Consider the following 27,692-nt stretch of genomic DNA (forward strand, 5'->3'; position numbering starts at 1 on the left):
GTGGCTAGAACTGGTTAGTAACTGTACTGTAGATAAAAATCCTACGGTACTTTCACAAGGGGCGTAGACGGACAACGTTGCCGCCTTGCAAGCAATGAACTGTGCTTGGGTGTAACTTTATAAGGGATTGTGTTTACATAGCCACTTTCACTGGGTCTTAAAGCACTTTGTATTGTGCAGAATATATCTTTACCACAGGACATCTCTCTACACCAATGGAAGCACAGGTCTTACCTCCTCCGGGACTACCACCGCATGTTCAGTGGGACCGGGGAGGGGCCGGGGGACTGAGAGCGAAGGGCCCGGCAGGGACACATTGGACAGACGTCTCTTCCTCACCCCACTGCAGTTGTTGGGGATCTTAAAGGCGCAGCGCTTGTGGTAGTTCAGCCCACAACCTGGAAGTACACAGGACACAGTGGTCACTAATTACACATGAAGAACAAAACACATATTGTACAGTACAGGCTATACAGTCGTGGCCAAAAGTTTTGAGAATGACACAAATATTAATTTTCACAAACTCTGCTGCCTCAGATTGTATGATGGCAATTTGCATATACTCCAGAATGTTTCTGAAGAGTGATCAGATTAATTGCAAAGTCCCTCTTTGCCATGCAAAGGAACTGAATCCCAAAATAACATTTGCACTGCATTACAGCCCTGCCACAAAAGGACCAGCTGGCATCATGCCAGTGATTCTCTCGTTAACATAGGTGTGAGTGTTGACGAGGACAAGGCTGGAGATCACTCTGTCATGCTGATTGAGTTCAAATAACAGACTGGAAGCTTCAAAAGGAGGATGGTGCTTGGAATCATTGTTCTTCCTCTGTCATTCACATGCCGTCATCATTGCTTTGCACAAAAATAACTTCAAGGAGAGCGGTTCAATTGTTATGAAGAAGGCTTCAGGGCGCCCAAGAAAGTCCAGCAAGCGCCAGGACCGTCTCCTAAAGGTGATTCAGCTGCGGGATCGGGGCACCACCAGTACAGAGCTTGCTCAGGAATGGCAGCAGGCAGGTGTGCATCTGCACGCACAGTGAGGCGAAGACTTTTGGAGGATGGCCTGGTGTCAAGAAAGGCAGCAAAGAAGCCACTTCTCTCCAGGAAAATTTTCATTTTCTCTGATGAATCCCCTTTCCGATTGTTTGGAGCATCCGGAAAAAAGCTTGTCCGGAGAAGATAAGGTGAGCGCTACCATCAGTCCTGTGTCATGCCAACAGTAAAGCATCCTGAGACCATTCATGTGTGGGGTTGCTTCTCAGCCAAGGGAGTGGGCTCACTCACACTTTTTCCCGAGAACACAGCCATGAATAAAGAATGGTACCAACACATCCTCCGAGAGCAACTTCTCCCAACCATCCAGGAACAGTTTGGTGACGAACAATGCCTTTTCCAGCATGATGGAGCACCTTGCCATAAGGCAAAAGTGGCTCGGGGAACAAAACATCGATATTTTGGCTCCATGGCCAGGAAACTCCCCAGACCTTAATCCCATTGAGAACTTGTGGGCAATCCTCAAGAGGCGGGTGGACAAACAAAAACACACAAATTCTGACAAACTCCAAGCATTGATTATGCAAGAATGGGCTGCCATCAGTCAGAATGTGGCCCAGAAGTTATTTGACAGCATGCCAGGGCGGATTGCAGAGGTCTTGAAAAAGAAGGGTCAACACTGAAAATATTGACTGCATCAACCTCATGTAATTGTCAATAAAAGCCTTTGACACTTATGAAATGCTTGTAATTGTACTTCAGTATTCCATAGTAACATCTGACAAAAATATCTAAAGACACTGAAGCAGCAAACTTTGTGGAAATTAATATTTGTGTCAAACTCAAAACAAAGACTGTATGTAACAAACAGACTTTGGATGTCAGCATTGGGCTTGATACTCAGCAACATTTCATACCCAGCCATCTTGAGACATCTTAAGACATATTTGTGATGACATCTTGAGATATATTAACACGTCTTAAGAAGGAAACTAAGTAAATGAATACGGTAGGAAAGCACTACTTTGATTCTACCCACCAGCTTCATTCTCTTAAACATCCACATGAGGGCTCTACATGCAGTCATTTGATCTCATCCTTCCTCATAGAAAGCTTCAAATGCTTTTCAAAGACATAGCAGGGAATAAAATAGATCTGATCCAATAATCACAATTCCATATTTAATTGCAATTTGACTAGGTATACCAGTCAAAATCTTTCATCCTATTGGAGCGCCTGTTGCATTCCTGTCCCGGCTGGCCCTGGGGCAGCTTGTGTTATACTGAGGGACAGGCTGGATCCATCAGAGAGGGTTAGAGTAGAGCAGCAGCACATGCTTTCTAAAGAGCCTTTGAAGGCTGAGTCCAACGCTTGGCATCAGCACACTGAGCTCCATTCAAACAGGCCAGGCCGGCCATCTCTTCAAAGACCTTCTTTAGTAATGGGAGGAAGTCACACACTCCACTGAGGCTTCCTGCTGCACGGCGCTACCAGCCTTAATGTACCTCTCAGATTGGACCAAGAGAAGGGCATGCTTGATTTGTGTGTGTATGAGTGTACGAGTCGGGTAAACATTTGACACCTTGGCTTTCGGTTCACAGTGCACCCCAGCCTTGATGTGAGAGAGAGCTTGATGTGTGTGTGTGTGTGTGTGTGTTTGCGTGTGTGCTTACCTTCACATTTGAGCCCCTGCCGGACGAGGCCCCATAGCATCTCCCCACAGTAGTCACAGAAGGTGGGGGCTTTGTATGAGTGGACATAGAGGGCATGGGGCCGGATCTGGAAGTCCTCTACTGTGGCTAAAGCTGCAATTCAGACACAACTTAAAATCAAAAACATGGCAAACAAAACTAAAGCAAAACAAATAAACTTCAAACACCATAACCCTGAAACCAAATAATGAAAATTACAAAAAAATTTAATAACAATTAAACTAAACTAAAATATAAAAGCAACATGCAACAACTTAAAAGATTTTGCTGAGTTACAGTTCATATACGGAAATCAGTCACTTGAAATACATTCATTAGGCCCTAATATATAATATAGCCAGGCCCAGCCAATCAGAATAGGTTTTCCCCACAAAAGGGCTTTATTACAGACAGAAATACCCCCCCCCCCCCCCCCCAGACGATCCCGCAGGTGAAGAAGCTGGATGTGGAGGTCCTGGGCTGGCATGGTTACACTTGGTCTGCGGCTGTGAGGCCGGTTGGACATACTGCCAAATTCTCTAAAATGACATTGGAGGTGGCTTATGGTAGAGAAATGAACATTAAATTATCTGGTAACAGCTTTGGTGGACATTCCTGCAGTCAGCATGCCAATTGCATGCTCCCTCAAAACTTGAGACGTCTGTGGCATTGTGTAACAAAACTGCACATTTTAGAGTGGCCTTGTATTGTCAGTATAGTTAAGAGGTTTAGGGCTCCATTTTCGGTTGGCGCTACAGCTGCACAAGTACTAAACACACTTGTTTTCCATTTCAGCATGTAAAAACTGGTGCTCTTGTGTTTTCCACCCCATTCACCAGGTTCAGCAATTTACCTGTCTAATATCAGCTCGCTTGCGGAGTGGCAATATTTGAGGTGTGTCCTTTAAAACCTCTTGACACTACAGGGGGTGCTGTTTCAACTTGGACATTTATCGTTCCCAAATTAAACTACCTCGTACTCAATTCTTGCTCGTACAATATGCATATTATTATTACTATTGGATAGAAAACAATCTCTAGTTTCTAAAACCGTTTGAATTATGTCTGTGGGTGAACCAGAACTCTTTCTGCAGCGAAATTCATGACAGGAACTGCGAAGGTCTGAAAACGAGGCTCTGTTCTCAGATCAGTTTAAAGCTCTGTATGTATCCTATGGGTCGACATGAACTGCACCCGCCTTCCCCTGGATGTCAGTAACCAATGAGAAGTGGAATGGAGTTTCTACGTAGTTCTCAGAGCTTATAAAAGGCCAAGGAACGAAGGGAGCTCTCTTTTCGACGTTCGTCATTGCGCAAAGCAAGACCTCAGGATGGCATTTTGAAACGCTCAGTTATCGGCCTTAGCTATATCCGTCTGTAATTTAATTCGATATAGGTGTTAGAAACATCATAACGAAGTTATTTTAAACCGAGTTATATCAGTTTATGCGAGTATATTGCTATTTTCGGAATTTCCTTAGTATTGCGCTTTGAACATTTGTGCATGTTGTGGCCACATAGCTAATGTTAGCTGCTAATTCCGAAGTTGAAGACGACGTTTTACAACCAAGCAACGATTCTTTTGGACAAAGGACCACTTGCCCAAGATTCTGATGGAAGCTCGTCCAAAAGTAAGAGCTATTTATGATGTTATTCCGTATTTATGTGGAAAAATGTAAACGCATTTGTCCGCCATTATTGCGGCACTAGTCTGGCTGTAACGCACACTGTATGTCTAGTAACGTTAATTTTAAAATTCTAACTCAGCGGTTGCATTAATAACTAATGCATCTTTCATTTGCTGTCCAACCTGTATTTTTTAGTCAAGTTTACGATTATTTATTGATTAGATTAGGTGTCTTTCCAAGATGGCGCCGGCCAGAATGCATGACCTGTTGCCACTGATCACATTGTATAACCACGATTTGTGCTGCTAAATATGCACATTTTCGAACAAAACCTATATGCATTGTGTAATATGATGTTACAGGACTGTCATCTGACTAAGTATATCAAGGTTAGTCAAAAATTATATATCTTTTGCTGTATTGTTACGATCGCTAACCTGTGCTGCTGGTAAATTGCTTGTGTTTCTGGCTATTGTGCTAAGCTAATATAATGCTATATTGTGTTTTCGCTGTAAAACACTTAAAAAATCTGACATATTGGCTGGATTCACAAGATGTTGGGCTTTCATTTGCTGTACGCTGTGTATTTTTCAGAAATGTTTTAAGATGAGTAATTAGGTATTTGACGTTGGTCTCTGTAATTATTCTGGCAGCTTCGGCACTATTTCAGATTGCAGCTGCAATGTAGAACTGTGATTTATACCTGAAATATGCAAATTTTTCTAAAAAAACATATGCTATACAATAAATATGTAATCAGACTGTCATCTTATGAAGTTGTTTCTTGGTTAGTGGCTATTTATATCTTTATTTGGTCGAATTAGTGATGGCTACTGATGGAGTAAAAAACTGGTGGAGTAAAAAAAGTGGTGTCTTTTGCTAACGTGGTTAGCTAATAGATTTACATATTGTGTCTTCCCTGTAAAACATTTTAAAAATCAGAAATGATGGCTGGATTCACAAGATGTGTATCTTTCATCTGGTGTCTTGGACTTGTGATTTAATGATATTTAGATGCTAGTATTTACTTGTGACGCTATGCTAGGCTATGCTAGTCAGCTTTTTTACTGTGGGGGGTGCTCCCGGATCCGGGTTTGGGAGGAATTAGAGGTTAAGAACAACGAAAAGCAGGTCTTAGCGGTAACATGGTTGGTAATTGCATGGATTTTGTGAGCGGGAGCACAACCTATCCAGCCGTGACGCACAGTGCCCTTGAGCTAGTTAAATAAAGGTTAAATAAAAAATATAAAAAATAAACAGCTCATGGAACAAGAGAGATGTGTTTTTTGTACCTGTAACCCTCGTATTTATAAACATAAAAAACAAAAGCTTTTTCTCATTTGGGTCTCATTTAATTAAAAATCAACCAAGTATAGACCTATAGCCTCCCCTGCCTCAATGAAAGACATTTTTTTGTCCTGCCCAATGCGTTCGCCAAGTAGCCAAGCCTATCAATGAAGGTTTTGGCTCGTGAGACTGCTTTGAAATAAATCTTAATCACCAAAGCTTTATTAAAAGATCAAGTTTGGGAGCAGCAAAGCAGTGACTGGACATGTCCTGTTGATCTATGTGTTGTGTAGGCCTACGGTACATTCTTTTAGCCAGTTCCTGTTTTGGACGTGTGTAAAAAACCCTCCATGTAGGCTACATGTGTCCATATGCCCATCATTAACAGAGAGATGAGATGATGCTGTTGACCCTTGTATTTAGAACTTATCTTCCTGTAACAATTACTTGTTTTCCATTTCATATGATTAAAAACCGAGCCCTTACTCTAGGCCTATAGGAAGGTAGTTGTTGTGGAATTGTTAGATGACTTGTTAGATATTACTGCACTGTTGGAACTTGAAGCACAAGCATTTCGCTACACTCGCATTAACATCTGATAACCATGTGTATGTGACCAATAAAATTTGATTTGATTCATAACGAAGGCTGGTTCAACAGCAATCCGCTGTGTCTTCTGACCAAGCTATTTACAAATATTATTGTTGTTTAAAAAAAATGTATTGCTTATTTTTTGTTTAATTTGATTAAAAACCAGCTCGCATGCAATGGAATTTAGGAGCCGTCTGCTGTTTCTGGAGAAGTGTGAATGTGATCTGTAAGATGGTTCCATTACGTTTTTTAAACATTATACTGTATTTGTGACATTCTCTTCATATTCTCTTTTTCAGCTTCTGTAATAAAGTTTGGATGTGCGTAAAACCCTCCATTGTCTGCGTTGCCTTAATATTATATGCCTACAGGGAGAAATGATGGAGCCTGTAACTGTATTTAGACATAGCCTATTTTAAACAAGTCATTTCGATTAGAATTTTTCACTCTCATTTTAGGCTTTATCAATAGTGAATTTAATCTTGCTTATTGACAATGTTTGGCATATCCATGGCTCAACCATAATGCAATTTACAGTAGGCTAGCCCCTATATCAGTGTAAATGCTATGTTTAACAATATATTTCCATATTGAAACCAAGCAATTACTTAGAACAATGTGGACTGAAAACATGTTCAACATATTTAGCAAAGATGGGATAGGCCTACATTTTGTTATTTTGTTTCTGTATGCTTTTATTTATTTTATTTACCAAACTAGGCTATTATGGACTACACTGGAATTGATGACAACGCAGTACATAAAATACCATAAATACGCAACTTGAAGCAACCACATATGTAGCCATGGAGCACGTTCGGATTGGCCAGTGAGGAGACAAGCCTCCAACTTGTTTATTCATTAAAATCCAGCCTCTTCGCGCCACTGCCAGCTACTGCGCCCATAATTCCTGAAGTCAAAACAGCAAAAATATTTCCGACAGCCCTGGACCTATAACGCTACCGCTAGCTCAAAAATGTACCACTGCGTTAGTTTGTTAAAAAAGAGCCCCGAGTGTACACTGTAATGTAAAGGCATTTTATGCTGTTTTGTCAGCCGGTAATAGTCAGATGATTTACTGGACCATTGGCACTTGTGTTATTGGTATGTCTGTGTGCATAAAACAAACTTATAACTCAGATCTAGGGAACAAACTGTTCACATAATGGAGTGAATGCATCCATATCAGAGAGTCTGACCTGGGAAGTAACTTAGAACATGCAGTTATGTACAGTAAGAGATGCTGGAGGGGAAAGCTGTTCTGTTCCGAGGTCGTGGTTTCTCTCACTAGGGCTCAGTGCTATAACATCCCATTAACAGCTCAGTGCTATAACATCCCATTAACAGCTCAGTGCTATAACATCCCATTAACAGCTCAGTGCTATAACATCCCATTAACAGCTCAGTGCTATAACATCCCATTAACAGCTCAGTGCTATAACATCCCATTAACAGCTCAGTGCTATAACATCCCATAAACAGCTCAGTGCTATAACAGCCCATTAACAGCTCAGTGCTATAACATCCCATTAACAGCTCAGTGCTATAACATCCCATTAACAGCTCAGTAGTATAGCATCCCATTAACAGCTCAGTGCTATAACAGCCCATTAACAGCTCAGTAGTATAACATCCCATTAACAGCTCAGTGCTATAACATCCCATTAACAGCTCAGTAGTATAACATCCCATTAACAGCTCAGTGCTATAACATCCCATTAACAGCTCAGTGCTATAACATCCCATTAACAGCTCAGTGCTATAACAGCCCATTAACAGCTCAGTAGTATAACATCCCATTAACAGCTCAGTGCTATAACATCCCATTAACAGCTCAGTGCTATAACAGCCCATTAACAGCTCAGTGCTATAACAGCCCATTAACAGCTCAGTAGTATAACATCCCATTAACAGCTCAGTGCTATAACATCCCATTAACAGCTCAGTGCTATAACATCCCATTAACAGCTCAGTGCTATAACATCCCATTAACAGCTCAGTGCTATAACATCCCATAAACAGCTCAGTGCTATAACATCCCATTAACAGCTCAGTGCTATAACAGCCCATTAACAGCTCAGTGCTATAACATCCCATTAACAGCTCAGTGCTATAACATCCCATTAACAGCTCAGTGCTATAACAGCCCATTAACAGCTCAGTGCTATAACATCCCATTAACAGCTCAGTGCTATAACATCCCATTAACAGCTCAGTGCTATAACATCCCATTAACAGCTCAGTAGTATAACATCCCATTAACAGCTCAGTAGTATAACATCCCATTAACAGCTCAGTGCTATAACATCCCATTAACAGCTCAGTGCTATAACAGCTACTTACAGTAGGAGGCGGTACAGCAGAAACTAACAACAGGCTACAAGGTTGTCTACAACATCACCTGTTTCAGAGTGGTATGGCATTACAGAGCACACTAAAGACCACTGAGACAGACAGTCTCATTCAACAGAACAGGACCAGAGAAGACCACATCCCATGATAATGATGCTCTTTAATCAGCGAGCTCATAGTATGGTTTGGTTTGTTTCCTATCTGGACTGAAACAAGGTAGGCCCAGCCATTACCCAGGGGACTTTTCTCCATCTGCTGCTGTGGTTTGTGTTGGAGGGATATGAGTGAGGTCATTCTTGGAAGGGACAGTTAGTTCACAGGAGTGACTCATCCAAGATGTGAATAAGAGATCGCTATTCACTACCAAACCTGTGTGATTGCATCCCCCCCAGCACCGGAGAGAAAAGAGAGAAATCTCTTTCTCACAGTTCTTTTGCAATCATTTATGCTGTTGTGGTTTTCCCATTGACCAACAAGGGAATCATAATCTTTTACGCCAGAATTTAGGTGGAAAACCCTGCGTAATGTCACTAACTATTTGTGTGTTTTTGTGTTTCAGTAGGTGTTTTCTCTGATCCAGTTTTACAATAAGACCAAGTTCACATACCAGTATCCAATGAAGGATGCACCAGGGACATTCTCAGTAGCTGTTGCCGTGACGAGATGCAGCTCTGAACAACAAATGTGACATCTATCCACTTAGGGAATAAAATTCACTTTACTGACAATCCCCAAATACCTGGAAGAGAGAACATTCTTTGGAAGATAAAATAGAGAGAAAGAGACACCAGGAAGAAAGGGAGAGGAGAACCGATGGCTGCGGCGAGGAACACAGATAGGCGATAGTGGGGTAGACATACCAGATTTGATAGGCCTCCACAGATCACCTTATGACTTCACTTTCTACTGCAGGTCCAAGCTTAAAAAGCAGCACTGTTGATTTCCATGTTAAAATTATACATATGGACACACAGCACCTCCATATGAATAATATATTTTTCATTAACTAGCTATATAGATTAATTTAGTTGCTAATGAACTCGGGCACATTTTGAGTCGAACTTCAAAGCGTAAAAAGAACTTAAGGAAGTCACATGCCACCACACTGGTAATAGCTCCCTGGCAAAAAGACATGAAAGAAGGCATTCATGGGCTTTTCAAACACATCGAGGAAAAAAAACGCACAGCCTATTAACGGCCTCAACTTTATGAAATGGTTGTTGAGATGTTTTGCATCAAACACTATAGAAGATTGAGCCAATAAAGGATTTTTCACGAGCAGCAGGCCTGACATCAATGTGATGTCTGTTTGTTTTCATTTTTGACTAATCAGGCATCACAAGTGTCCATCAGACATAATTCAGAAGTTATAGTCTAACATTCATCGGCGACTAAAAGAGCTATAAAACAAATATGTACATCCATTTTGTATGCCATATCCTGTCAAATAAGAGGGATGCTGAGTGAGAAACAAACAGTGAGTGGGATTCTTGGACCAAACAGCCCTCTCTCCATGTCCAACCCCCTGGTTAGGGATGGCCTGTCCACTTTCCAGTGCCGCCATGCACAGCCCAGCATGTTTATACTCAGTGGGTCCACTACAACCACTTACTGCAGAGAAAACAAGCCAGGCCCTTATAGTCCAGCGCCAAGAGAACCCTGAGCTGTTTGTCTCTCACAGCCACAGAACAACAGGTCTCAAAGAATTTATAGGAATCAATGGTGTCTTTAAAGTATTTAATTCATGTAAATTAGAAGCAACTAAGGAAAGGATAAATAGTATGATTTTAAAAAATCCTATTTTCAGTGTACCAGACTAGAACAGCGAAGCATATCGGAGCTTGCATTGCACCAGTTTGACACATGTAGATCTCCTCAGCATATGCAGACCAACTACAAGGCTAAGACGAGGAAGCAGTGTGGGTGTAGAGCTTGTGGATGTGAACTCTGACCTCACACAGCCATCCAGGTGCAACACTGAGGCTGAAACCTGTCAACCGTCTCAAACCAGAGGGAAGGAGACAGAGGAAACCAGAGGTCTCCTGGATACACTCGCCTGGGGCTCACTGCTAAACACCAGCAGATCAGATCCATCCGGTCGCAGAGTTATTTCATGTCTGGATCCATGCAGACAATGCTTCTAGTTCTACCCCGGAGAGAGAGAGAGGGAGGAGGGGATGTCCAGTCCAGGTGGTGGGACTGTGAGGTGCTTCCCAATGGAGACAGATGGAACAGAAAATAATGCCTTTACGAGCCAGTGTTTGTTAGACTCAATAGTCAGCAGGAAACTGAAATCATCTGTGACAGGAAAAGAGAGGGGAAACTAGCCACCTGTGTCTCTGGAGGTGAGCTTTAGAGAGGCGTGAAACAGCACTGTACAACACACAGGTTTGAATTACAGAAAATGTTGTGTACTAAATTAGTACATATAGCCTAAAGTCAAAAAGTTAATAAAAGCCGTTAGGGTTAAACCCAGATCAGAACTACTCACCAGAGAGCACCACCTCTATCAGATCTCCCTCATGTATATCTTCTGCTGACGTCAGCCTCTGGAGGATGTTCTCAGAGGTCAGATCATGGCGGAAGAGCAGGATCTTGTCATACATGCCAAAGAAGCCACACTCCGGGAACTGACGAGGAAGAAACACAAAAACGCTTGTGAGTATCCACTATATCCAGAACGCAATGGCTGGAACACTTATAATCTACTGGCTCGACCAACAATATACACACAATAACTCATATACACTTTTTGAAATTGGCATCAGCTGATCAAGACCCTGTCTTAATATTCATTCAACAGTTGTTTACTCTTTCTTTCCCCTTCTCATTTGGTTTGGGGACATTTATGATTATGTTCAATGCGGTTTGTCATATTTACTGGACAAGTGCTACTAATTTATGGTTGGCCCCCATCTGATAAATATAAATTTATATTGTATACAGTACTGTATAAAGCTCCTTCTCTGACTCACGGAGTAATGGCTACCTTTTTCCAGTCATCATAGCCAGAGCCAGCAAGCCTGTGGTGTAGGAATGGAACGGGTGTGTGTGTGTGGAATTAACATTAGGCTGAATATCACCACAGAGAGAGAGAGAGGGAAACACAGCTGTTTAATCCACCCAAGCTACAATGAGTCACACACACACACACACACTCCTGCTCCCATTAACTACTTTCTGTGGCTCACGTCAGCAGTCAACGTGGAGGATGGAGGAGAATTGAAAACACACTGGCTCAGGAAGAGAGCTCACATTCAAACACCTTTATCCCCTGAAACAGTGAAACAGTGGAATGCGCTGATTACAGCGGAAGGAAAAAACAATCAAATGGCTATTCAATATAGCATGCCACTCTTCTCCATACAGCAATACAAGTAGGCATAGCATGCCACTCTTCTCCATACAGCAATACAAGTAGGCATAGCATGCCACTCTTCTCCATACAGCAATACAAGTAGGCATAGCATGCCACTCTTCTCCATACAGCAATACAAGTAGGCAGAGTGCCATTAGGGGTAGGCTATTGATAATGAAAAATATATATCAAAACCGCACTGACATAGCCATTGTAATAACATTGTAATAACTTTTCTAGTCGATGATGTGGAATAGTTACTGACTGTCAGTAATCATTTAACTATTGCAGAAATTCTATCCAGCAGCATTAGGAGCAAAATGACATCTAAGCATCTGCTAGAAAAGACAGAACTGTCTTGCTCGTCTTGCTAGCCTTGGTTCTCAGCAGGCAGTCTGAGGTGAGCTCACTTCAACAATGCTCTCCAGTAGCTGTGATGTAACCTCCAGCTTGGCAGTCCGTCAGGGCTGGGCCAGGTAATGCTCTGGACTCAGATAATGGCCCAGGCCATCAGACAGCAAGCAGTGAGGGAAACAGGAGAGGAGAGGTGAGGGGAGGGGAGGAGGGGTTAACATCCTGAGAGGAGTGACAGAGGAGCAGCAGCGTCCTGCAACCCAGCCAGGAAGTAAGCCAAGTCAATACTGAGTCACTTCCTGGTCCCAGACCCACAGTTTCCACACAACTTCCACTGCTCGTGTCAAGACACAAAGGTTAAACACACACAGGTTATACACACATACATGCACACACTCACTAAATCACTGGCGTGCACACACCCACACACCTGGCTACAGCATATCTTCTTTTCATACACACAAATCCATTGTGGTGTCATGTAGCAAAGTGGACATTTCACAACCTCCCTGAGGTTTATCAGTCCAACATTTCCACTGGACATGGAGTTCTGTACAAGAAAAGTAGCCTGTCTCTTGCTATGCCTGACTACACTGTATGACACTGTAACCATGGATCTCTCACTCACCGTCTTCCCTCGCAGGGGAGGTCATGTCCTCTGCCTGGCAGGAAAACGATGCCCAGTTTCTGTGAAGGGCAGCAATGCCTTTTTTCACTCCTCTCATCTCTCCCTTCATGAAATGATAAAGTTTGTTTCCCCAAAACCTTCTGCCAGCCAGTCAGTCAGCCAGCCAGCCAGTCAAGAGAAGCTTGCCTTCATCAGCAGTGTGTCATATTCAGATATAAGGGTCAATAGGGGCTGTCAGGGAGGAAGAGAGCCAGAGAATGGATGGATGGATGTAGGGGGCCATCCTGTGTGGCACTCATCAAAGCGGGCCCCTGGTGGAGGCCCCCTACAGAGCTGCTTCTCCCTGCCAACATGGCTGCTCTGGCAGGCTCACCTAACACAGCTGCTTCCCTGTCAGGGTCACACACAATGCCCACGGAACAATGTGAGCAGTAACACAACGGCCAACGAGGCCCACGGGCACCAGGGTTGGCACACGATACAGCAGAGAGGGGAACAGCTGGAGCTCCTAAAATGCTTCTCTCCAGGGTGGTGGAGCCACGGCTGCGGCTGACACCAGGAAAGAGGACAGTGTTAGGGGCTACACTGACAAACTATGCAAACTGCTTTTAAATGAGCATACACCAGAATTACTGTACTGTATTAACCCTTACATACACATTATTATACACCCCCCCTAAACAGCACATTCAATGTGCCTAGTTCCCAGAGCAGAGCCTTGCTGAAAGGCCATTAAATGTCCCAGTTATGTAAACACTGAAACTCCTGTGTTTAAAAGGCCTCCTTTATGCCTAATGCATATGGAACATGAAAGCCTCTGTCTGTTAGCAGCTGCCTTACATAACTGCGTGATCAACCAGCGCTCCTGGCTGGCCTAGGCTCTGGCTCTAATCTGAGGGGGTAGCCCTTGCATCTAGTCTGCCTTTATACACAGCAGACCAGTCTGCATCTCCTCCTGTAGGCCTGATTCAGTCTGATGAAGGTTCATAGACTGAAGCGTCGCTATGCTTTTGGTCTGTCTAGCCTAATCCACCCATGGCCAGTACTAGGCTTCTAGATGTGTCTAGTGGGAAGGAGTGCTGAGAAGGCTGGGAAAAGGGAGAGGGAGGGTGCTCACACACACCATAACAATGACCCCAGTGTTAGGGCTACTGCCTCTGGCTTTAATGTAGCTGAGATAAGCTGGGGTCCTGTGGAGAGCAGGGAACAAAGAGATAAGATTCCCCGGTGGGGAGAAGGGACCGCAAAGCCTGTGTGTGCGTGCGTGTGTTGGCCCTGGCTGTGAAGACAGGGTGCTGAAAGGAGGGTGTGAGAGCGAGGAGAGCTCCGTGGATAGGGATCTTATGATAGCTGCCCTGCTTTCCACAGGATCCCACTTCACTGGGCTTGGTGTTTATCCAAATGTAGACATTACTAAACAACATCAAGAATGTTTACCTTTACACAGCTTCATGTTTCCAAAACAAGAGACACATCCTAAACCCTGTCATACTTTAAAGTGATTCATTGCATGGCTCTAGCGTTGTCACATCCTTCCGGTGTCCAGAGTGCCTTGTCAGGGTGAGGTTTTCCTCCATACGTCTGACATTCCTAATCTCCAGACCCGGGGCCCCGGGACCATCCCCCTCCACTCCCCCTCCTGCCCTGCTCTGAGACCTGGCCAGCTTGATTCACCTCCTGTTGGCATTTACTGCAACACTTTCCACTGCACGTAGTTCCCATTCCAGCTGCATGCAGCTCAGGTCTACAGGTTGGTACAGTTCTGTATTGGGGAAAGGGCTGGGTAGAGGGCTGTGGAGAGAGCTGGGTAGAGCGCTGTGGAGAGAGCTGGGTGGAGAGAGCTGGGTAGAGCGCTGTGGAGAGAGCTGGGTAGAGCGCTGTGGAGAGAGCTGGGTAGAGAGCTGTGGAGAGAGCTGGGTGGAGAGAGCTGGGTAGAGAGCTGGGTAGAGAGCTGGGTAGAGCGCTGTGGAGAGAGCTGGGTAGAGAGCTATGGAGAGAGCTGGGTGGAGAGAGCTGGGTAGAGAGCTATGGAGAGAGCTGGGTGGAGAGAGCTGGGTGGAGAGAGCTGGGTAGAGAGCTAAGGAGAGAGCTGGGTAGAGAGCTATGGAGAGAGCTGGGTGGAGAGAGCTGGGTAGAGAGCTATGGAGAGAGCTGGGTGGAGAGAGCTGGGTAGAGAGCTATGGAGAGAGCTGGGTAGAGAGAGCTGGGTGGAGAGCTATGGAGAGAGCTGGGTGGAGAGAGCTGGGTGGAGAGAGCTGGGTGGAGAGAGCTGGGTAGAGAGCTAAGGAGCGAGCTGGGTGGAAAGAGCTGGGTAGAGGCCTGTGGAGAGGGCTGGGTAGAGGGCTGTGGAGAGGGCTGGGTAGAGGGCTCTGGAGAGTGCTCTGGAGAGGGATGGATAGAGGGCTCTGGAGAGGGAAAGGTAGAGGGCTGGATAGAGGGCTCTGGAGAGGGAAAGGTAGAGGGCTGGGTAGAGGGCTCTGGAGAGGGCTGGGTAGAGGGCTCTGGAGAGGGAAAGGTAGAGGGCTCTGGAGAGGGCTGGGTAGAGGGCTGGGTAGAGGGCTCTGGAGAGGGAAAGGTAGAGGGCTCTGGAGAGGGCTGGGTAGAGGGCTCTGGAGAGGGCTGTGGAGAGGGATGGATAGAGGGCTCTGGAGAGGGAAAGGTAGAGGGCTGGGTAGAGGGCTGGGTAGAGGGCTGGGTAGAGGGCTGGGTAGAGAGCTATGGAGAGAGCTGGGTGGAGAGAGCTGGGTGGAGAGAGCTGGGTAGAGAGCTAAGGAGAGAGCTGGGTAGAGAGCTATGGAGAGAGCTGGGTGGAGAGAGCTGGGTAGAGAGCTATGGAGAGAGCTGGGTGGAGAGAGCTGGGTAGAGAGCTATGGAGAGAGCTGGGTAGAGAGAGCTGGGTGGAGAGCTATGGAGAGAGCTGGGTGGAGAGAGCTGGGTGGAGAGAGCTGGGTAGAGAGCTAAGGAGCGAGCTGGGTGGAAAGAGCTGGGTAGAGGCCTGTGGAGAGGGCTGGGTAGAGGGCTGTGGAGAGGGCTGGGTAGAGGGCTCTGGAGAGTGCTCTGGAGAGGGATGGATAGAGGGCTCTGGAGAGGGAAAGGTAGAGGGCTGGATAGAGGGCTCTGGAGAGGGAAAGGTAGAGGGCTGGGTAGAGGGCTCTGGAGAGGGCTGGGTAGAGGGCTCTGGAGAGGGAAAGGTAGAGGGCTCTGGAGAGGGCTGGGTAGAGGGCTGGGTAGAGGGCTCTGGAGAGGGAAAGGTAGAGGGCTCTGGAGAGGGCTGGGTAGAGGGCTCTGGAGAGGGCTGTGGAGAGGGATGGATAGAGGGCTCTGGAGAGGGAAAGGTAGAGGGCTGGGTAGAGGGCTGGGTAGAGGGCTGGGTAGAGGGCTGGGTAGAGGGCTCTGGAGAGGGCTGGGTAGAGGGCTCTGGAGAGGGCTGGGTAGAGGGCTCTGGAGAGGGCTGGGTAGAGGACTCTGGAGAGGGCTGGGTAGAGGACTCTGGAGAGGGCTGGGTAGGGGGCTCTAGAGAGGGCTGGGTAGAGGGCTGGATAGCGGGCTCTGGAGAGGGCTGGGTAGAGGGCTCTGGAGAGTAGTGGATCGGGTCGGTGTCCACATCATTAAGGAATTAACACCAACACAGTCATGGAAAAGGCACGACAACACCTCTCCCCCCCAGAGACTGAAAAGATTTGTCATGGGCCCTCAGGTCCTCAAAAAGTTCTACAGCTGCACCATTGGGAGCATCTTGACTGGCTGCATCACCACCTGGTATGGCAACTCTTTGGCATCTAACCGTAAGCCGCTACAGAGGGTAGTGCGTACGGCCCAGTGCATCACTGGGGCCCAGCTTCCTGACATCCAGGACCTCTATATCAGGCAGTGTCAGAGAAAGGCCCTAAAAATGGTCAAAGACTCCAGCCTACCAAGTCATAGACTGTTCTCTCAGCTACCACATGGTAAGCGGTACCGATGCACCAAGTCTGGAACCAACAGGATCCTGTACAGCTTTTACCCCCAAGCCATAAGACTGCTGAATAGTCAACCAAATAGCTACCTGGACTATCTCCATTGACCCTATAGAGGGCTGGGTAGGGGCTGTGGAGAGGGCTGTACGTCTCCATTTTTGGTACCATGCAGCTCATGTTAGGAAAGATCATGGGGGCATGAGAACAGAGGAGGGAAGAGAATATGCTGTGCAAGTTTACTGTACTTAATAGACCCAAAATGGGGAATCAAAATTATGAAATAACACATATGGAATCATGTAGTAACCATAAAAGTGTTAAACAAATCAAAATATAGATTTTAGATTCTTCAAAGTAGCCACCCTTTGCCTTGATGACAGCTTTGCACACTATTGGCATTCTCTCAACCAGCTTCACCTGGAATGATTTTCCAACAGTCTTGAAGGAGTTCCCAGATATGCTGAGCAAATAGCCCTTACACAGCCTGGAGGTCTGCTGTGTCATTGTCCTGTTGAAAAACAAATGATAGTCCAACTAAGTGCAAACCAGATGAGATGGCATATCGCTGCAGAATGCTGTGGTAGCCATGCTGGTTAAGTGTGCCTTGAATTCTAAATAAATCACAGACAGTGTCACCAGCAAAGCACCCCCACACCTCCTCCATGCTTCACAGTGGGAACCACACATGCAGAGATCATCCGTTCACCTACTCTGTCATCAAGGCAAATGGTGGCAACTTTGAAGAATCTCAAATATAATATATTTTGATTTGTTTAACACTTATTTGGTTACTACATGATTCCATGTGTTATTTCATAGTTTTAATGACTTTAATGATTATTCTACAATGTAGAAAAAAGTAAAAATAAAGCAAAAAAACTGGAATGAGTAGGTGTCCAAACTTTTGACTAGTACTGTAAATATATTGATTATATATATATATATATATATATATATATATATATATATATACACACACACACAGTATATTGATCATATTGATTGGTTGCACTGAGGCACTTGCATTGGCAAGCTCTATCGTAGCTGTGTTGTTGTTAGGCAATAAAGATGACTAACGTAACAGAGTGGCATCCAGGCTGGTTAGAGAAATGGCACACACATCTTGGGTCATGTCCCATAGTGACTAAGCATGGCCTTTGTAATCAACACACACTGTAGGGCTAACAGCACACCACCATTCAGCCCTACTCTGCACAAAGAGACGCAGGCGACCACACACACACCAAAGACACCAACATGACGAATCAATGTGTGAGGTCCGTGCGGCACACTGGAAAGCAGAGTGGAAAAGAGCTTCACCACGGTAAGCCTTTGTTAAACTAACTGATCTGCCATTGATATGCTAAATCCCATTAGAGGCAGAAAGAGAAGGAAGGGAGGGATGGATGGGGCAGACGAGAAATATGATACATTTCAATGAGTTCCAAAAACAAATAGCCTCAGAACAGACATGGAAAATTGAGTCTGACACAACTGTTCTGGTTTGAATGAACAAACCCGTCAGGCTGTAGTTAGTCTCTGAGAAACTAGATTTACTTATTGCTTAACTGCAAACAAATTTCAAAAGAACACTGAATTTAAGATGCTACTGAATTTGAGAATTGATGTTGTCATGAATCACCCATCATGATTGGTGTATCTTATAGTGATCAGTGGCACCAATGTAAAACATTCTTTCAATGTGTTAAAAGCTCAAATATTTTCTAACTCAGGGAAGGAAATGGGATGTGTAGTGCATGCTCTATGCTGGTGTGTGTGTATGTGTGTGCGTCTATATGTGTGTGTGTTAGCGTGTGGGGGTCCAAAGGGTATCAGTGATGAGGGCGAGAGGAGGGTGGTAACAGGGAAACCCTGTCAGAGGAGAGAGGGGAGCTGGCAGGGTCTGACAGATGGACACATGATTACACTGAGGAAGGTGTGCTGTCTGACCCGGGCTGCCTGACACCTTTATGAGGCTGGCCCTGGGCCAGTCTACAGTGATGGACAGCTACAGCACAGGCTTTGTTTAACCAAACCCATGTTTCAACAAGCAACTGGTACTGCTATTTGGCTGAATGATATGAAGGATGATACTCAAGGAGAACATTAAATCAAATTAGCTATATATGGCTGATTCATGGCTGATTTAAGATGAAAACCTCAACCCTGTTATGGTCAAGCCTCTTACTTTATTGGCACTCTCTCCAGTGGTGGCAGGTAGCCAAGTGGTTGTTAAGAACAAATTCTTATTTTCAATGACGGCCTAGGAACAGTGGGTGAACTGCCTTGTACAGGGGCAGAATGACAGATTTTTACCTTGTCAGCTTGGGGATTCGATCTAGCAACCTTTCAGTTACTGGCCCAATGTTCTAACCACTAGGCTACCAATATGTTAAGGCCACAATCATTTCAGAACCACAGAAGACTTACAGTTAACCTTTAGTAGAATATTATTGGGTTGTTTCGGGAAAAGAGCACAGTTTGTGTCCATTTGATATTTTAAGTAGAAATTGTGCACCAATATTGAATTTTAAAAGCGTGTTTAAAAGCCACCCAAAGGGCATCCAGTCAACTTGACACAACTGTGGGAAGCATTGGAGTCAACAAGGGCCAGCATCCCTGTGGAATGCTTTCAACACCTTGTAGAGTCCATGCCCAGAGGAATTGAGGCTGTTCTAAGGGCAAAAGTAGGCCAAAAGCCTAAAAGCTGAATCTAGTTTAGCTGGAAGGAATAGGTGATTATTACATTTAGGACCTTGATTAGAGAAATCAGAGTTTAAAGTGTTGAAGAAATTGAGTCCACATTTTAAGAGCACTGATAAGAATTGGATTGGATGAGTAGCGCGAAGCTAAGAGAGGAAGAATGGAGGTGATTAATGCTAACAAAGAGGAAGAGAAACAGGAGTTGGTTTCTGTTTGACACCAGTCAGTTTCTGGAGTGTAAAGCCAGTAAACAATATTTTGTATATTTGCTGCCCAGTAATAATACATAAAGTTAGGAAAGGCTAATCCTCTGTGTGTTCTCTCTCTCTGGTGGAATGCTTTACGTATTCTTGAACTGCCTTCGCCACATAAAAACAAACAAATATGTTTATCTACTGAAATGAAAAAAGACTTGGGTAGAAAAAGGAGACATTGAAACAAATACAGAAATCTGGGCAATACATCCATCTTAATGGAATTTCCCTTTACCAGATAAAGTACGATAGAGAATACTCCATCTCTGAAATTCTAGTTTAAGTTTGTTAATCAGGGGAATGAAGTAAAGTTATCATCCAGGAGAGAAGACAAGGTACGGGTGATATTGAGCCCTAAATATTTCATGCCAGACTTGGACATACGAAATGGAATGGTCTCCTGCAGAATTTGTAATGCTAATTCATGAATAGGCCAAAAATGTCCTCTATTACTTTTAGCAAACACTCAAATCACATTGAGTGCAGTGTTGTAGGTTCACCAAGGTACTGATCGCCAGAGGTGAGACCATTTAAATGTATCCTTTATTTAACCAGAAAAGTCACATTGAGATTTACATCTCTTTTTCAAGTAAGCCCTGGCCACGATAAAGTCCATCACAAGACTGGAGTATGAAACGAGGTGTTTTATCTGCCATAATGCAGCCATTCATAGCTGTGTATGACATTGTTTATCAGCACAAAGAACAGCCTGGCCCTTCAACCCCAAACCGACCGACCGGGAGGCACAAGATGTTATTCAGTTGTTTTCGTGGCCTGGTGAACTAAGGTGTCTTGATGAAGCCATAGAGGAAGCAGACTTTAGAATATTGATTGTGGCTGTGTCACTGTTGTCATGTTGTGGTGGTAAGGCATTATAGATGGAGCGATTGGTCAGAGAAGGATCCGCTACAGGTTAAAGGTTCAATTCCAAATGTGACTCAGTGGCTTGAATGCAAAAATGTGGAGAGGAGCAGAGCTTCATGTACTGTGTGGTTTAAGTGCAAAGGAACAAAACTATGAATCCAAGTGAGACTGAAAGTCTACGACAAAGAGGAAAATTGTTTTGATGTCAAATGCAAAACTGTTGTTTAACTTTGTGGCACATGTCACGGACCACATCAGTGGAAAATGTGCTGAATACGCAGTCCAAAATCTGCACATAGGAAAAGCTAATTGTGCTCTATGTGGCATTGGGGACAGTAATTGGAGTGTAAGAGTCACATCAAGCACATTTAGTGGAAATGGCAAACTGTGTTAATTATTAAATGAAGTTTCCCGCTGTCTCCAGTGAAATGATTGCATTGGTCTTATATTAGATGATTCATATAATTGGTCATATTATAGCACACATAGCCAAGAGAGCACTAACATAAACCACATGTGGAAACAACAGTATTCATATTGAAACCCACCTCCTGGCAATGAAACATTTGACACTTGGTTCTACTTAATATTATTGGTTGGACGTTATACCGTATATACCGTACACCAGGGTATTGGGAAATACCCATGGGATGATTTTCATATACCGTCAAACTATATTACCGTTCAAAAGTTTGGGGTCACTTAGAAATGTCATTGTTTTTGAAAGAAAGGCACATTTTTTGTCCATTAAAATAACATCAAATTGATCAGAAATACAGTGTAGACTTTGTACAGTGTAGACTTAGTTAATGTTGTAAATGACTATTGTAGCTGGAAACGGCTAATTCTTAATGGAATATCTACATAGGCAAACAGAGGCCCATTATCAGCAAACATCACTCCTGTGTTCCAATGGCAAATTGTGTTAGCTAATCCAAGTTTATCATTTTAAAAGGCTAATTGATCATTAGAAAACCCTTTTGCAATTATGTTAGCACAGCTGAAAACTGTTGTTCTGATTAAAGAAGCAATAAAACTGGCCTTCTTTAGACTAGTTGAGTATCTGGAGCATCAGCATTTGTGGGTTCGAATACAGGCTCAAAATGGTCAGAAACAAATAACTTTCTTCTGATACTCATCAGTCTATTCTTGTTCTGAGAAATTAAGGCTATTCCATGCAAGAAATTGCCAAGAAACTGAAGATCTCGTAAAACGCTGTACTCCCTTCACAGAACAGCGCAAACTGGCTCTAACCAGAATAGAAAGAGGAGTGGGAGGCCCCGGTGCACAACTGAGTGTAACAGTTTAACTTTAGACCGTCCCCTCGCCCCGACACGGGCGCGAACCAGGGACCTTCTGCACACATCAACAACGGTCGCCCACAAAGCATCGTTACCCATCGCTCCACAAAGGCCAGAGCAAGTGACGTAACTGATTGAAACGCTATTAGCGCGTACCCGCTAACTAGCTAGCCATTTCACATCCGTTACACTCACCCCCCTTTCAACCTCCTCCTTTTTCCGCAGCAACCAGTAATCCGGGTCAACAGCATCAATGTAACAGTTTAACTTTAGACCGTCCCCTCGCCCCGACACGGGCGCGAACCAGGAACCTTCTGCACACATCAACAACGGTCGCCCACGAAGCATCGTTACCCATCGCTCCACAAAGGCCGCGGCCCTTGCAGAGCAAGGGGAAACACTACTTCTAGGTTTCAGAGCAAGTGACGTAACTAATTGAAACGCTATTAGCGCGTACCCGCTAACTAGCTAGCCATTTCACATTCGTTACATGAGCAAGAGGACAAGTACATTAGAGTGTCTAGTTTGAGAAACAGACGCCTCACAAGTCCTCAACTGGCAGCTTCATGAAATAGTACCCGCAAAACACCAGTCTCAACGTCAACAGTGAAGAGGCGACTCCAGATGCTGGCCTTCTAGGCAGAGTTACAAAGAAAAAGCCATATCTCAGACTGGCCAATAAAAATAAAATATTAAGATGGGCAAAAGAACACAGACACTGGACAGAGGAAGATTGTAAAAAAGTGTTATAGACAGACGAATCTTAGTTTGACGTGTTCGGATCACAAATAAGAACATTTGTGAGACGCCAAAAAAATTCAAAGATGCTGGAGGAGTGCTTGACGCCATCTGTCAAGCATGGTGGAGGCAATGTGATGGTCTGGGGGTGCTTTGGTGGTGGTAAAGTGGAAGATTTGTACAGGGTAAAAGGGATCTTGAAGAAGGAAGGCTATCACTCCATTTTGCAATGCCATGCCATACCCTGTGGAAGGCGCTTAACTGGAGCCAATTTCCTCCTACAACAGGACAATGATCCAAAGCAACGCTCCAAACTATGCAAGAACTATTTAGGGAAGAGTTGTCAGCTGGTATTCTGTCTATAATGGAGTGGCCAGTACATTCACCGGATCTCAACCCTATTGAGCTGTTGTGGGAGCACCTTGACCGTATGGTACGTAAGAAGTGCCCATCAAGCCAATCCAACTTGTGGGAGGTGCTTCAGGAAGCATGGGTTGAAATCTCTTCAGATTACCTCAACAAATTGACAACTAGAATGCCAAAGGTCCGCAAGGCTGTAATTGCTGCAAATGGAGGATTCTTTGACAAAAGCAAAGTTTGAAGGACACAATTATTATTTCAATTAAAAATCATTATTTATAACCTTGTCAACATCTTGACTATATTTCCTATTCATTTTATAACTCATTTCATGTATGATTTCATGGAAAACAAGGACATTACTAAGTGACCCCAAAATGTTGAACGGTAGATGCTGGAGGAGTGCTTGACGCCATCTGCCAAGCATGGTGGAGGCAATGTGATGGTCTTTGAAGTTTTTGAATACATTTGAATATTTATAGCTATTTTTAAGTAAATACCTGCAGTCAACTTCTGCAATACGTTAGGACAGGTATTCTCAATCTGGGTTTTTTGAATACATTTTAATATTTATAGCTATTTTTAAGTAAATACCTGCAGTCAACTTCTGCAATACGTTAGGACAGGTATTCTCAAACTGGGGTACGCGTACCCCTAAACAGTCCATTTAGATTTTCCAACGGGGCTATAGATTTGGTTGAGTAGCCTCGTTTCACTACCAAAAATAAAATTCAACCATCTAGCGAAATAACAACACAATGTCAAATACAGGTAGCCTAGTCAAATAATTAACATCCAATCACATTAACTTATGGCTGCAGGGGCAGTATTGAGTAGCTTGGATGAAAGGTGCACAGAGGTGCCCATAGTAAACTGCCTGCTCCTTAGTCCCAGTTGCTAATATATGCATATTATTATTCGTATTGGATAGAAAACACTCGGAAGTTTCTAAAACTGTTTGAATTATGTCTGTGAGTATAACAGAACTCATATGGCAGGCAAAAACCTGAGAAGTTCCACTTCCTGTTTGAATTTTTTCTGAGGTGGCAGATTTTCAACCAAGCTCTCATTGAAATTACAGCGAGATATTGATGAGTTTTCACTTCCTACAGCTTCCACTAGATGTCAACAGTCAATAGAACTTTGTCTGATGACTCTAATGTGAAGGGGGGCCGAAGGAGACAGGAATTAGTCAGGTCTGCCACGAGCTAACCATGCTTTCACATGCGCGTTCACATGAGGAGGACCTCCGTTCCACCGCTCTTCTGAAGTCAATCTAATTCTCCGGTTGGAACGTTATTCAAGATGTATGTTAACAACATTCTAAAGATTGATTCAGTACATCGTTTGACATGTTTCTACTGACTGTTACGGAACCTTTGGACATTTCGCCACGTTATAGTGGACGCGCTTTGTGACTTTGGAATTGATTACCAAACGCGCTAACCAAAGTAGCTAATTGGACATAAATAACGGACATTATCGAACAAATCAAGCATTTATTGTGGACCTGGGATTCCTAGGACTGCATTCTGATGAAGTTCATCAAAGGTAAGGAAACATTTATCATGTATTTTCTGGTTTCTGTTGACCCCAACATGGCGGCTAATTTGGCTATTGTTCTGAGCTCCATCTCAGATTATTGCATGATTTGCTTTTTCCGTAAAGTTTTTTTGAAATCTGACACAGCGGTTGCATTAAGGAGAGGTATATCTATAATTCCATGTGTATTATCATTCCACTTGTATTATCATCTACATTTATGATGAGTATTTCTGTTGAAACGATGTGGCTATGCAAAATCACTTGATGTTTTTGGAACTAGTGAATGTAATGTGCAAATGTAAACTCAGATTTTTTGTTATAAATATGAACTTTATCAAACAAAACATGCATGTACTGTGTAACATGAAGTCCTATGAGTGTCATCTGATGAAGATAATCAAAGGTTAGTGATTCATTTTATCTCTATGTCTGCATTTTCTGACTGCTATCTTTTCACTGGAAAAATGGCTGTGCTTATTGTGGTTTGGTGGTGACCTAACATAATGTTTTGTAGTGCTTTCGCTGAAAAGCATATTTGAAATCGGACACTTTGGTGGGATTAACAACAAGATTACCTTTAAAATCATACAAGACTCATGTATGTTTGAGGAATTTTAATTATGAGATTTCTGTTGTTTGAATTTGGCGCCCTGCACTTTCACTGGCTGTTGTCATATCGATCCCGGTAGCGGGATGTAGCCATAAGAAGTTAACCGTTACTCTCTCACGGGAATTCCACTTGGGGTTTACATATATTGGGAGTAGTGCCTTTCCTCAGCCACAGTGTGTTATATGTGCAAAAGTACTATCTCACAACTCAATGAAACCTTCACTCTTGCACAGACATTTAGAAACAAAACATTCTAATATGAAAAATAAGCCATGGGCGTTTTTTGAGCGAGAATTAAGATTAATTTTGAGTAGTTAGACATGTATAAAAGCAACAGATACCATTAATAAGAAGGGGCTAGAAGCATCTTATTTGGTGAGCTACCGAGTGGCTGGACAGGCAAGCCCCATACTATTATGAGGACTTAATTCTTCCTGCTGCCGCAGATATGGCTGGGACAATGCTGCCGGAAAAGGCCAAAAAAACTATACAGACAATGTCTACATCAAACAATACTGTTTCACGACGCATCAGTGACATGGCAGGAGAGGTTTTGAAACAATTATTGCTTCACATACAAGCCAGTGAATTCTATGCGTTACAACTGGATGAGTCAACAGACGTGGCGGGCCTGGCACAGCTCCTGGTATATGTCCGGTATGTTTATGGGGGGTCAATTAAGGAAGACATCCTCGCCTGCAACCACTGGAAACCAGGACAACAGGAGAGGATATTTTTAAAGTACTGGACAGCTTTGTGACATCAAATGGACTTTGGTGGTCAAAATGTGTTGGTATCTGTACTGATGGCGCAAAAGCCATGACAGGGAGACATAGTGGAGTGGTAACACACGTGCAAGCAGTTGCTCCCGATGCCACTTGGGTACACTGCAGCATCCACGAGAGGCTCTTGCTGCCAAGGGAATGCCTAATAGCTTGAAAGACATTTTGGACACTACAGTGAAAATGGTTAACTTTGCTAAAGCAAGGCACCTGAACTCTCGTGTATTTTCTGCATTATGCAATGATATGGGCAACGACCATGTAACGCTTTTACAACATACAGAAGTGCGCTGGTTATCAAGGAGCAAAGTATTGACACTTTTTTTTTTAAATTGAAAGACTAGCTTAAAGTTTTCTTTACTGACCATAATTTTCACTTGTCTGACCGCTTGCATGATGACGAGTTTCTCACACGACTGGCTTATCTGTGTGAATGATCTGAATCTAGGATTACAGGGACTCTCCGCAACTATATTCAATGTGCGGGACAAAATTGAGGCTACGATTAAGAAGATGGAGCTCTTCTCTGTCTGCATTAACAAGGACAACACACAGGTATTCCATCATTGTATGATTTTTGTGTGCAAACGAACTCAAGCTTACGGAAAATGTCAAATGTGATATAGCGAAGCACCTGAGTGAGCTGGGTGCGCAATTACGCAGGTACTTTACAGAAAACGGATGACACAAACAACTGGATTCATTATCCCTTTCATGCCCTGCCTCCAGACCACTTACCGATATCTGAACAAGAGAGCCTCATCGAAATTGCAACAAGCGGTTCTGTAAAAATGTAATTTAATCAGAAGCCACTGCCAGATTTCTGGATTGGGCTGCGCTCAGAGTATCCTGCCTTGGCAAATCGCGCTGTTAAGACACTGATGCCCTTTGCAACCACGTACCTATGTGAGAATGGATTCTCGGCCCTCACTAGCCTGAAAACTAAATACAGGCACAGACTGTGTGTGGAAATGATTTAAGACTGAGACTCTCTCCAATACAACCCAACACGTGCATACTCTAAAGCACACCCTTCTCATTATTCACAATTTTTGATGAACAAATAAGGTTTTATATGTAAGATGTGTAAATAAAGAGCTAACTTATTGATTATTATTTGTGCCCTGGTCCTAAGAGCTCTTTGTCACTTCCCACGAGCAGGCTTGTGACAAAAACTCACACTCATTCTTATGTTTAATAAATGTATCGTGTGTGGCAGGCTTACAATGATGGCAAAAAACAACATTTGAGAGTGTGCTGGCCCTGGTTCTAGAGGGGGTACGCAGCTGGAGGTTGAATGTTTGAATGGATACGGGACTATAAAAAGTTTGGGAACCACTGCGTTAGGAGAAAAAGCAGATCGCTTTCTTAATTTCGCCTGTCACATAATTTTTCATTATGAAGCTTACCGTAGTTCCCCAGAACAGCAACCAGTCACGTATGTGTACGTTGTAAAGAGCACAACAGGAGAAAGCGGGAACTGGTGAGTCCATATCGTTCTATATCTATCGGTGAGTATCTCTCTGTGGTGCGACGCACATGAGGTGATGAAGTTACACTGGTATGAAATGTACTACTAAATGTTTGCCATCTTACAACTGTCTAAGATGTGCTATACTCTCCAGCTGCGTATTTGGTGACTTGTTAGTTTGATAATTAAATGGGTGAATTAATAAGGAGACGGGATGTTAGCTTT

At 43.7% G+C, this 27,692-nt stretch overlaps 1 protein-coding gene across 1 annotated transcript in view; it reads right to left on the minus strand.

The window, feature by feature from the left end:
* LOC139553728 (serine/threonine-protein kinase D3-like) overlaps positions 1-27,692 on the minus strand; it is a 69,731-nt gene that overhangs the window by 20,014 nt on the left and 22,025 nt on the right. The window contains exons 3-5 of the mRNA XM_071366333.1: positions 11,035-11,173; positions 2,670-2,801; positions 235-398 (exon numbers count right to left, since the gene is read on the minus strand). Of these exons, the coding sequence (XP_071222434.1) occupies positions 235-398; positions 2,670-2,801; positions 11,035-11,173 (435 nt within the window). The remainder of the gene's footprint in view (positions 1-234; positions 399-2,669; positions 2,802-11,034; positions 11,174-27,692) is intronic.

The sequence above is a fragment of the Salvelinus alpinus genome, chromosome 25 (assembly GCF_045679555.1).
Source record: "Salvelinus alpinus chromosome 25, SLU_Salpinus.1, whole genome shotgun sequence".
NCBI lineage: Eukaryota > Metazoa > Chordata > Actinopteri > Salmoniformes > Salmonidae > Salvelinus > Salvelinus alpinus.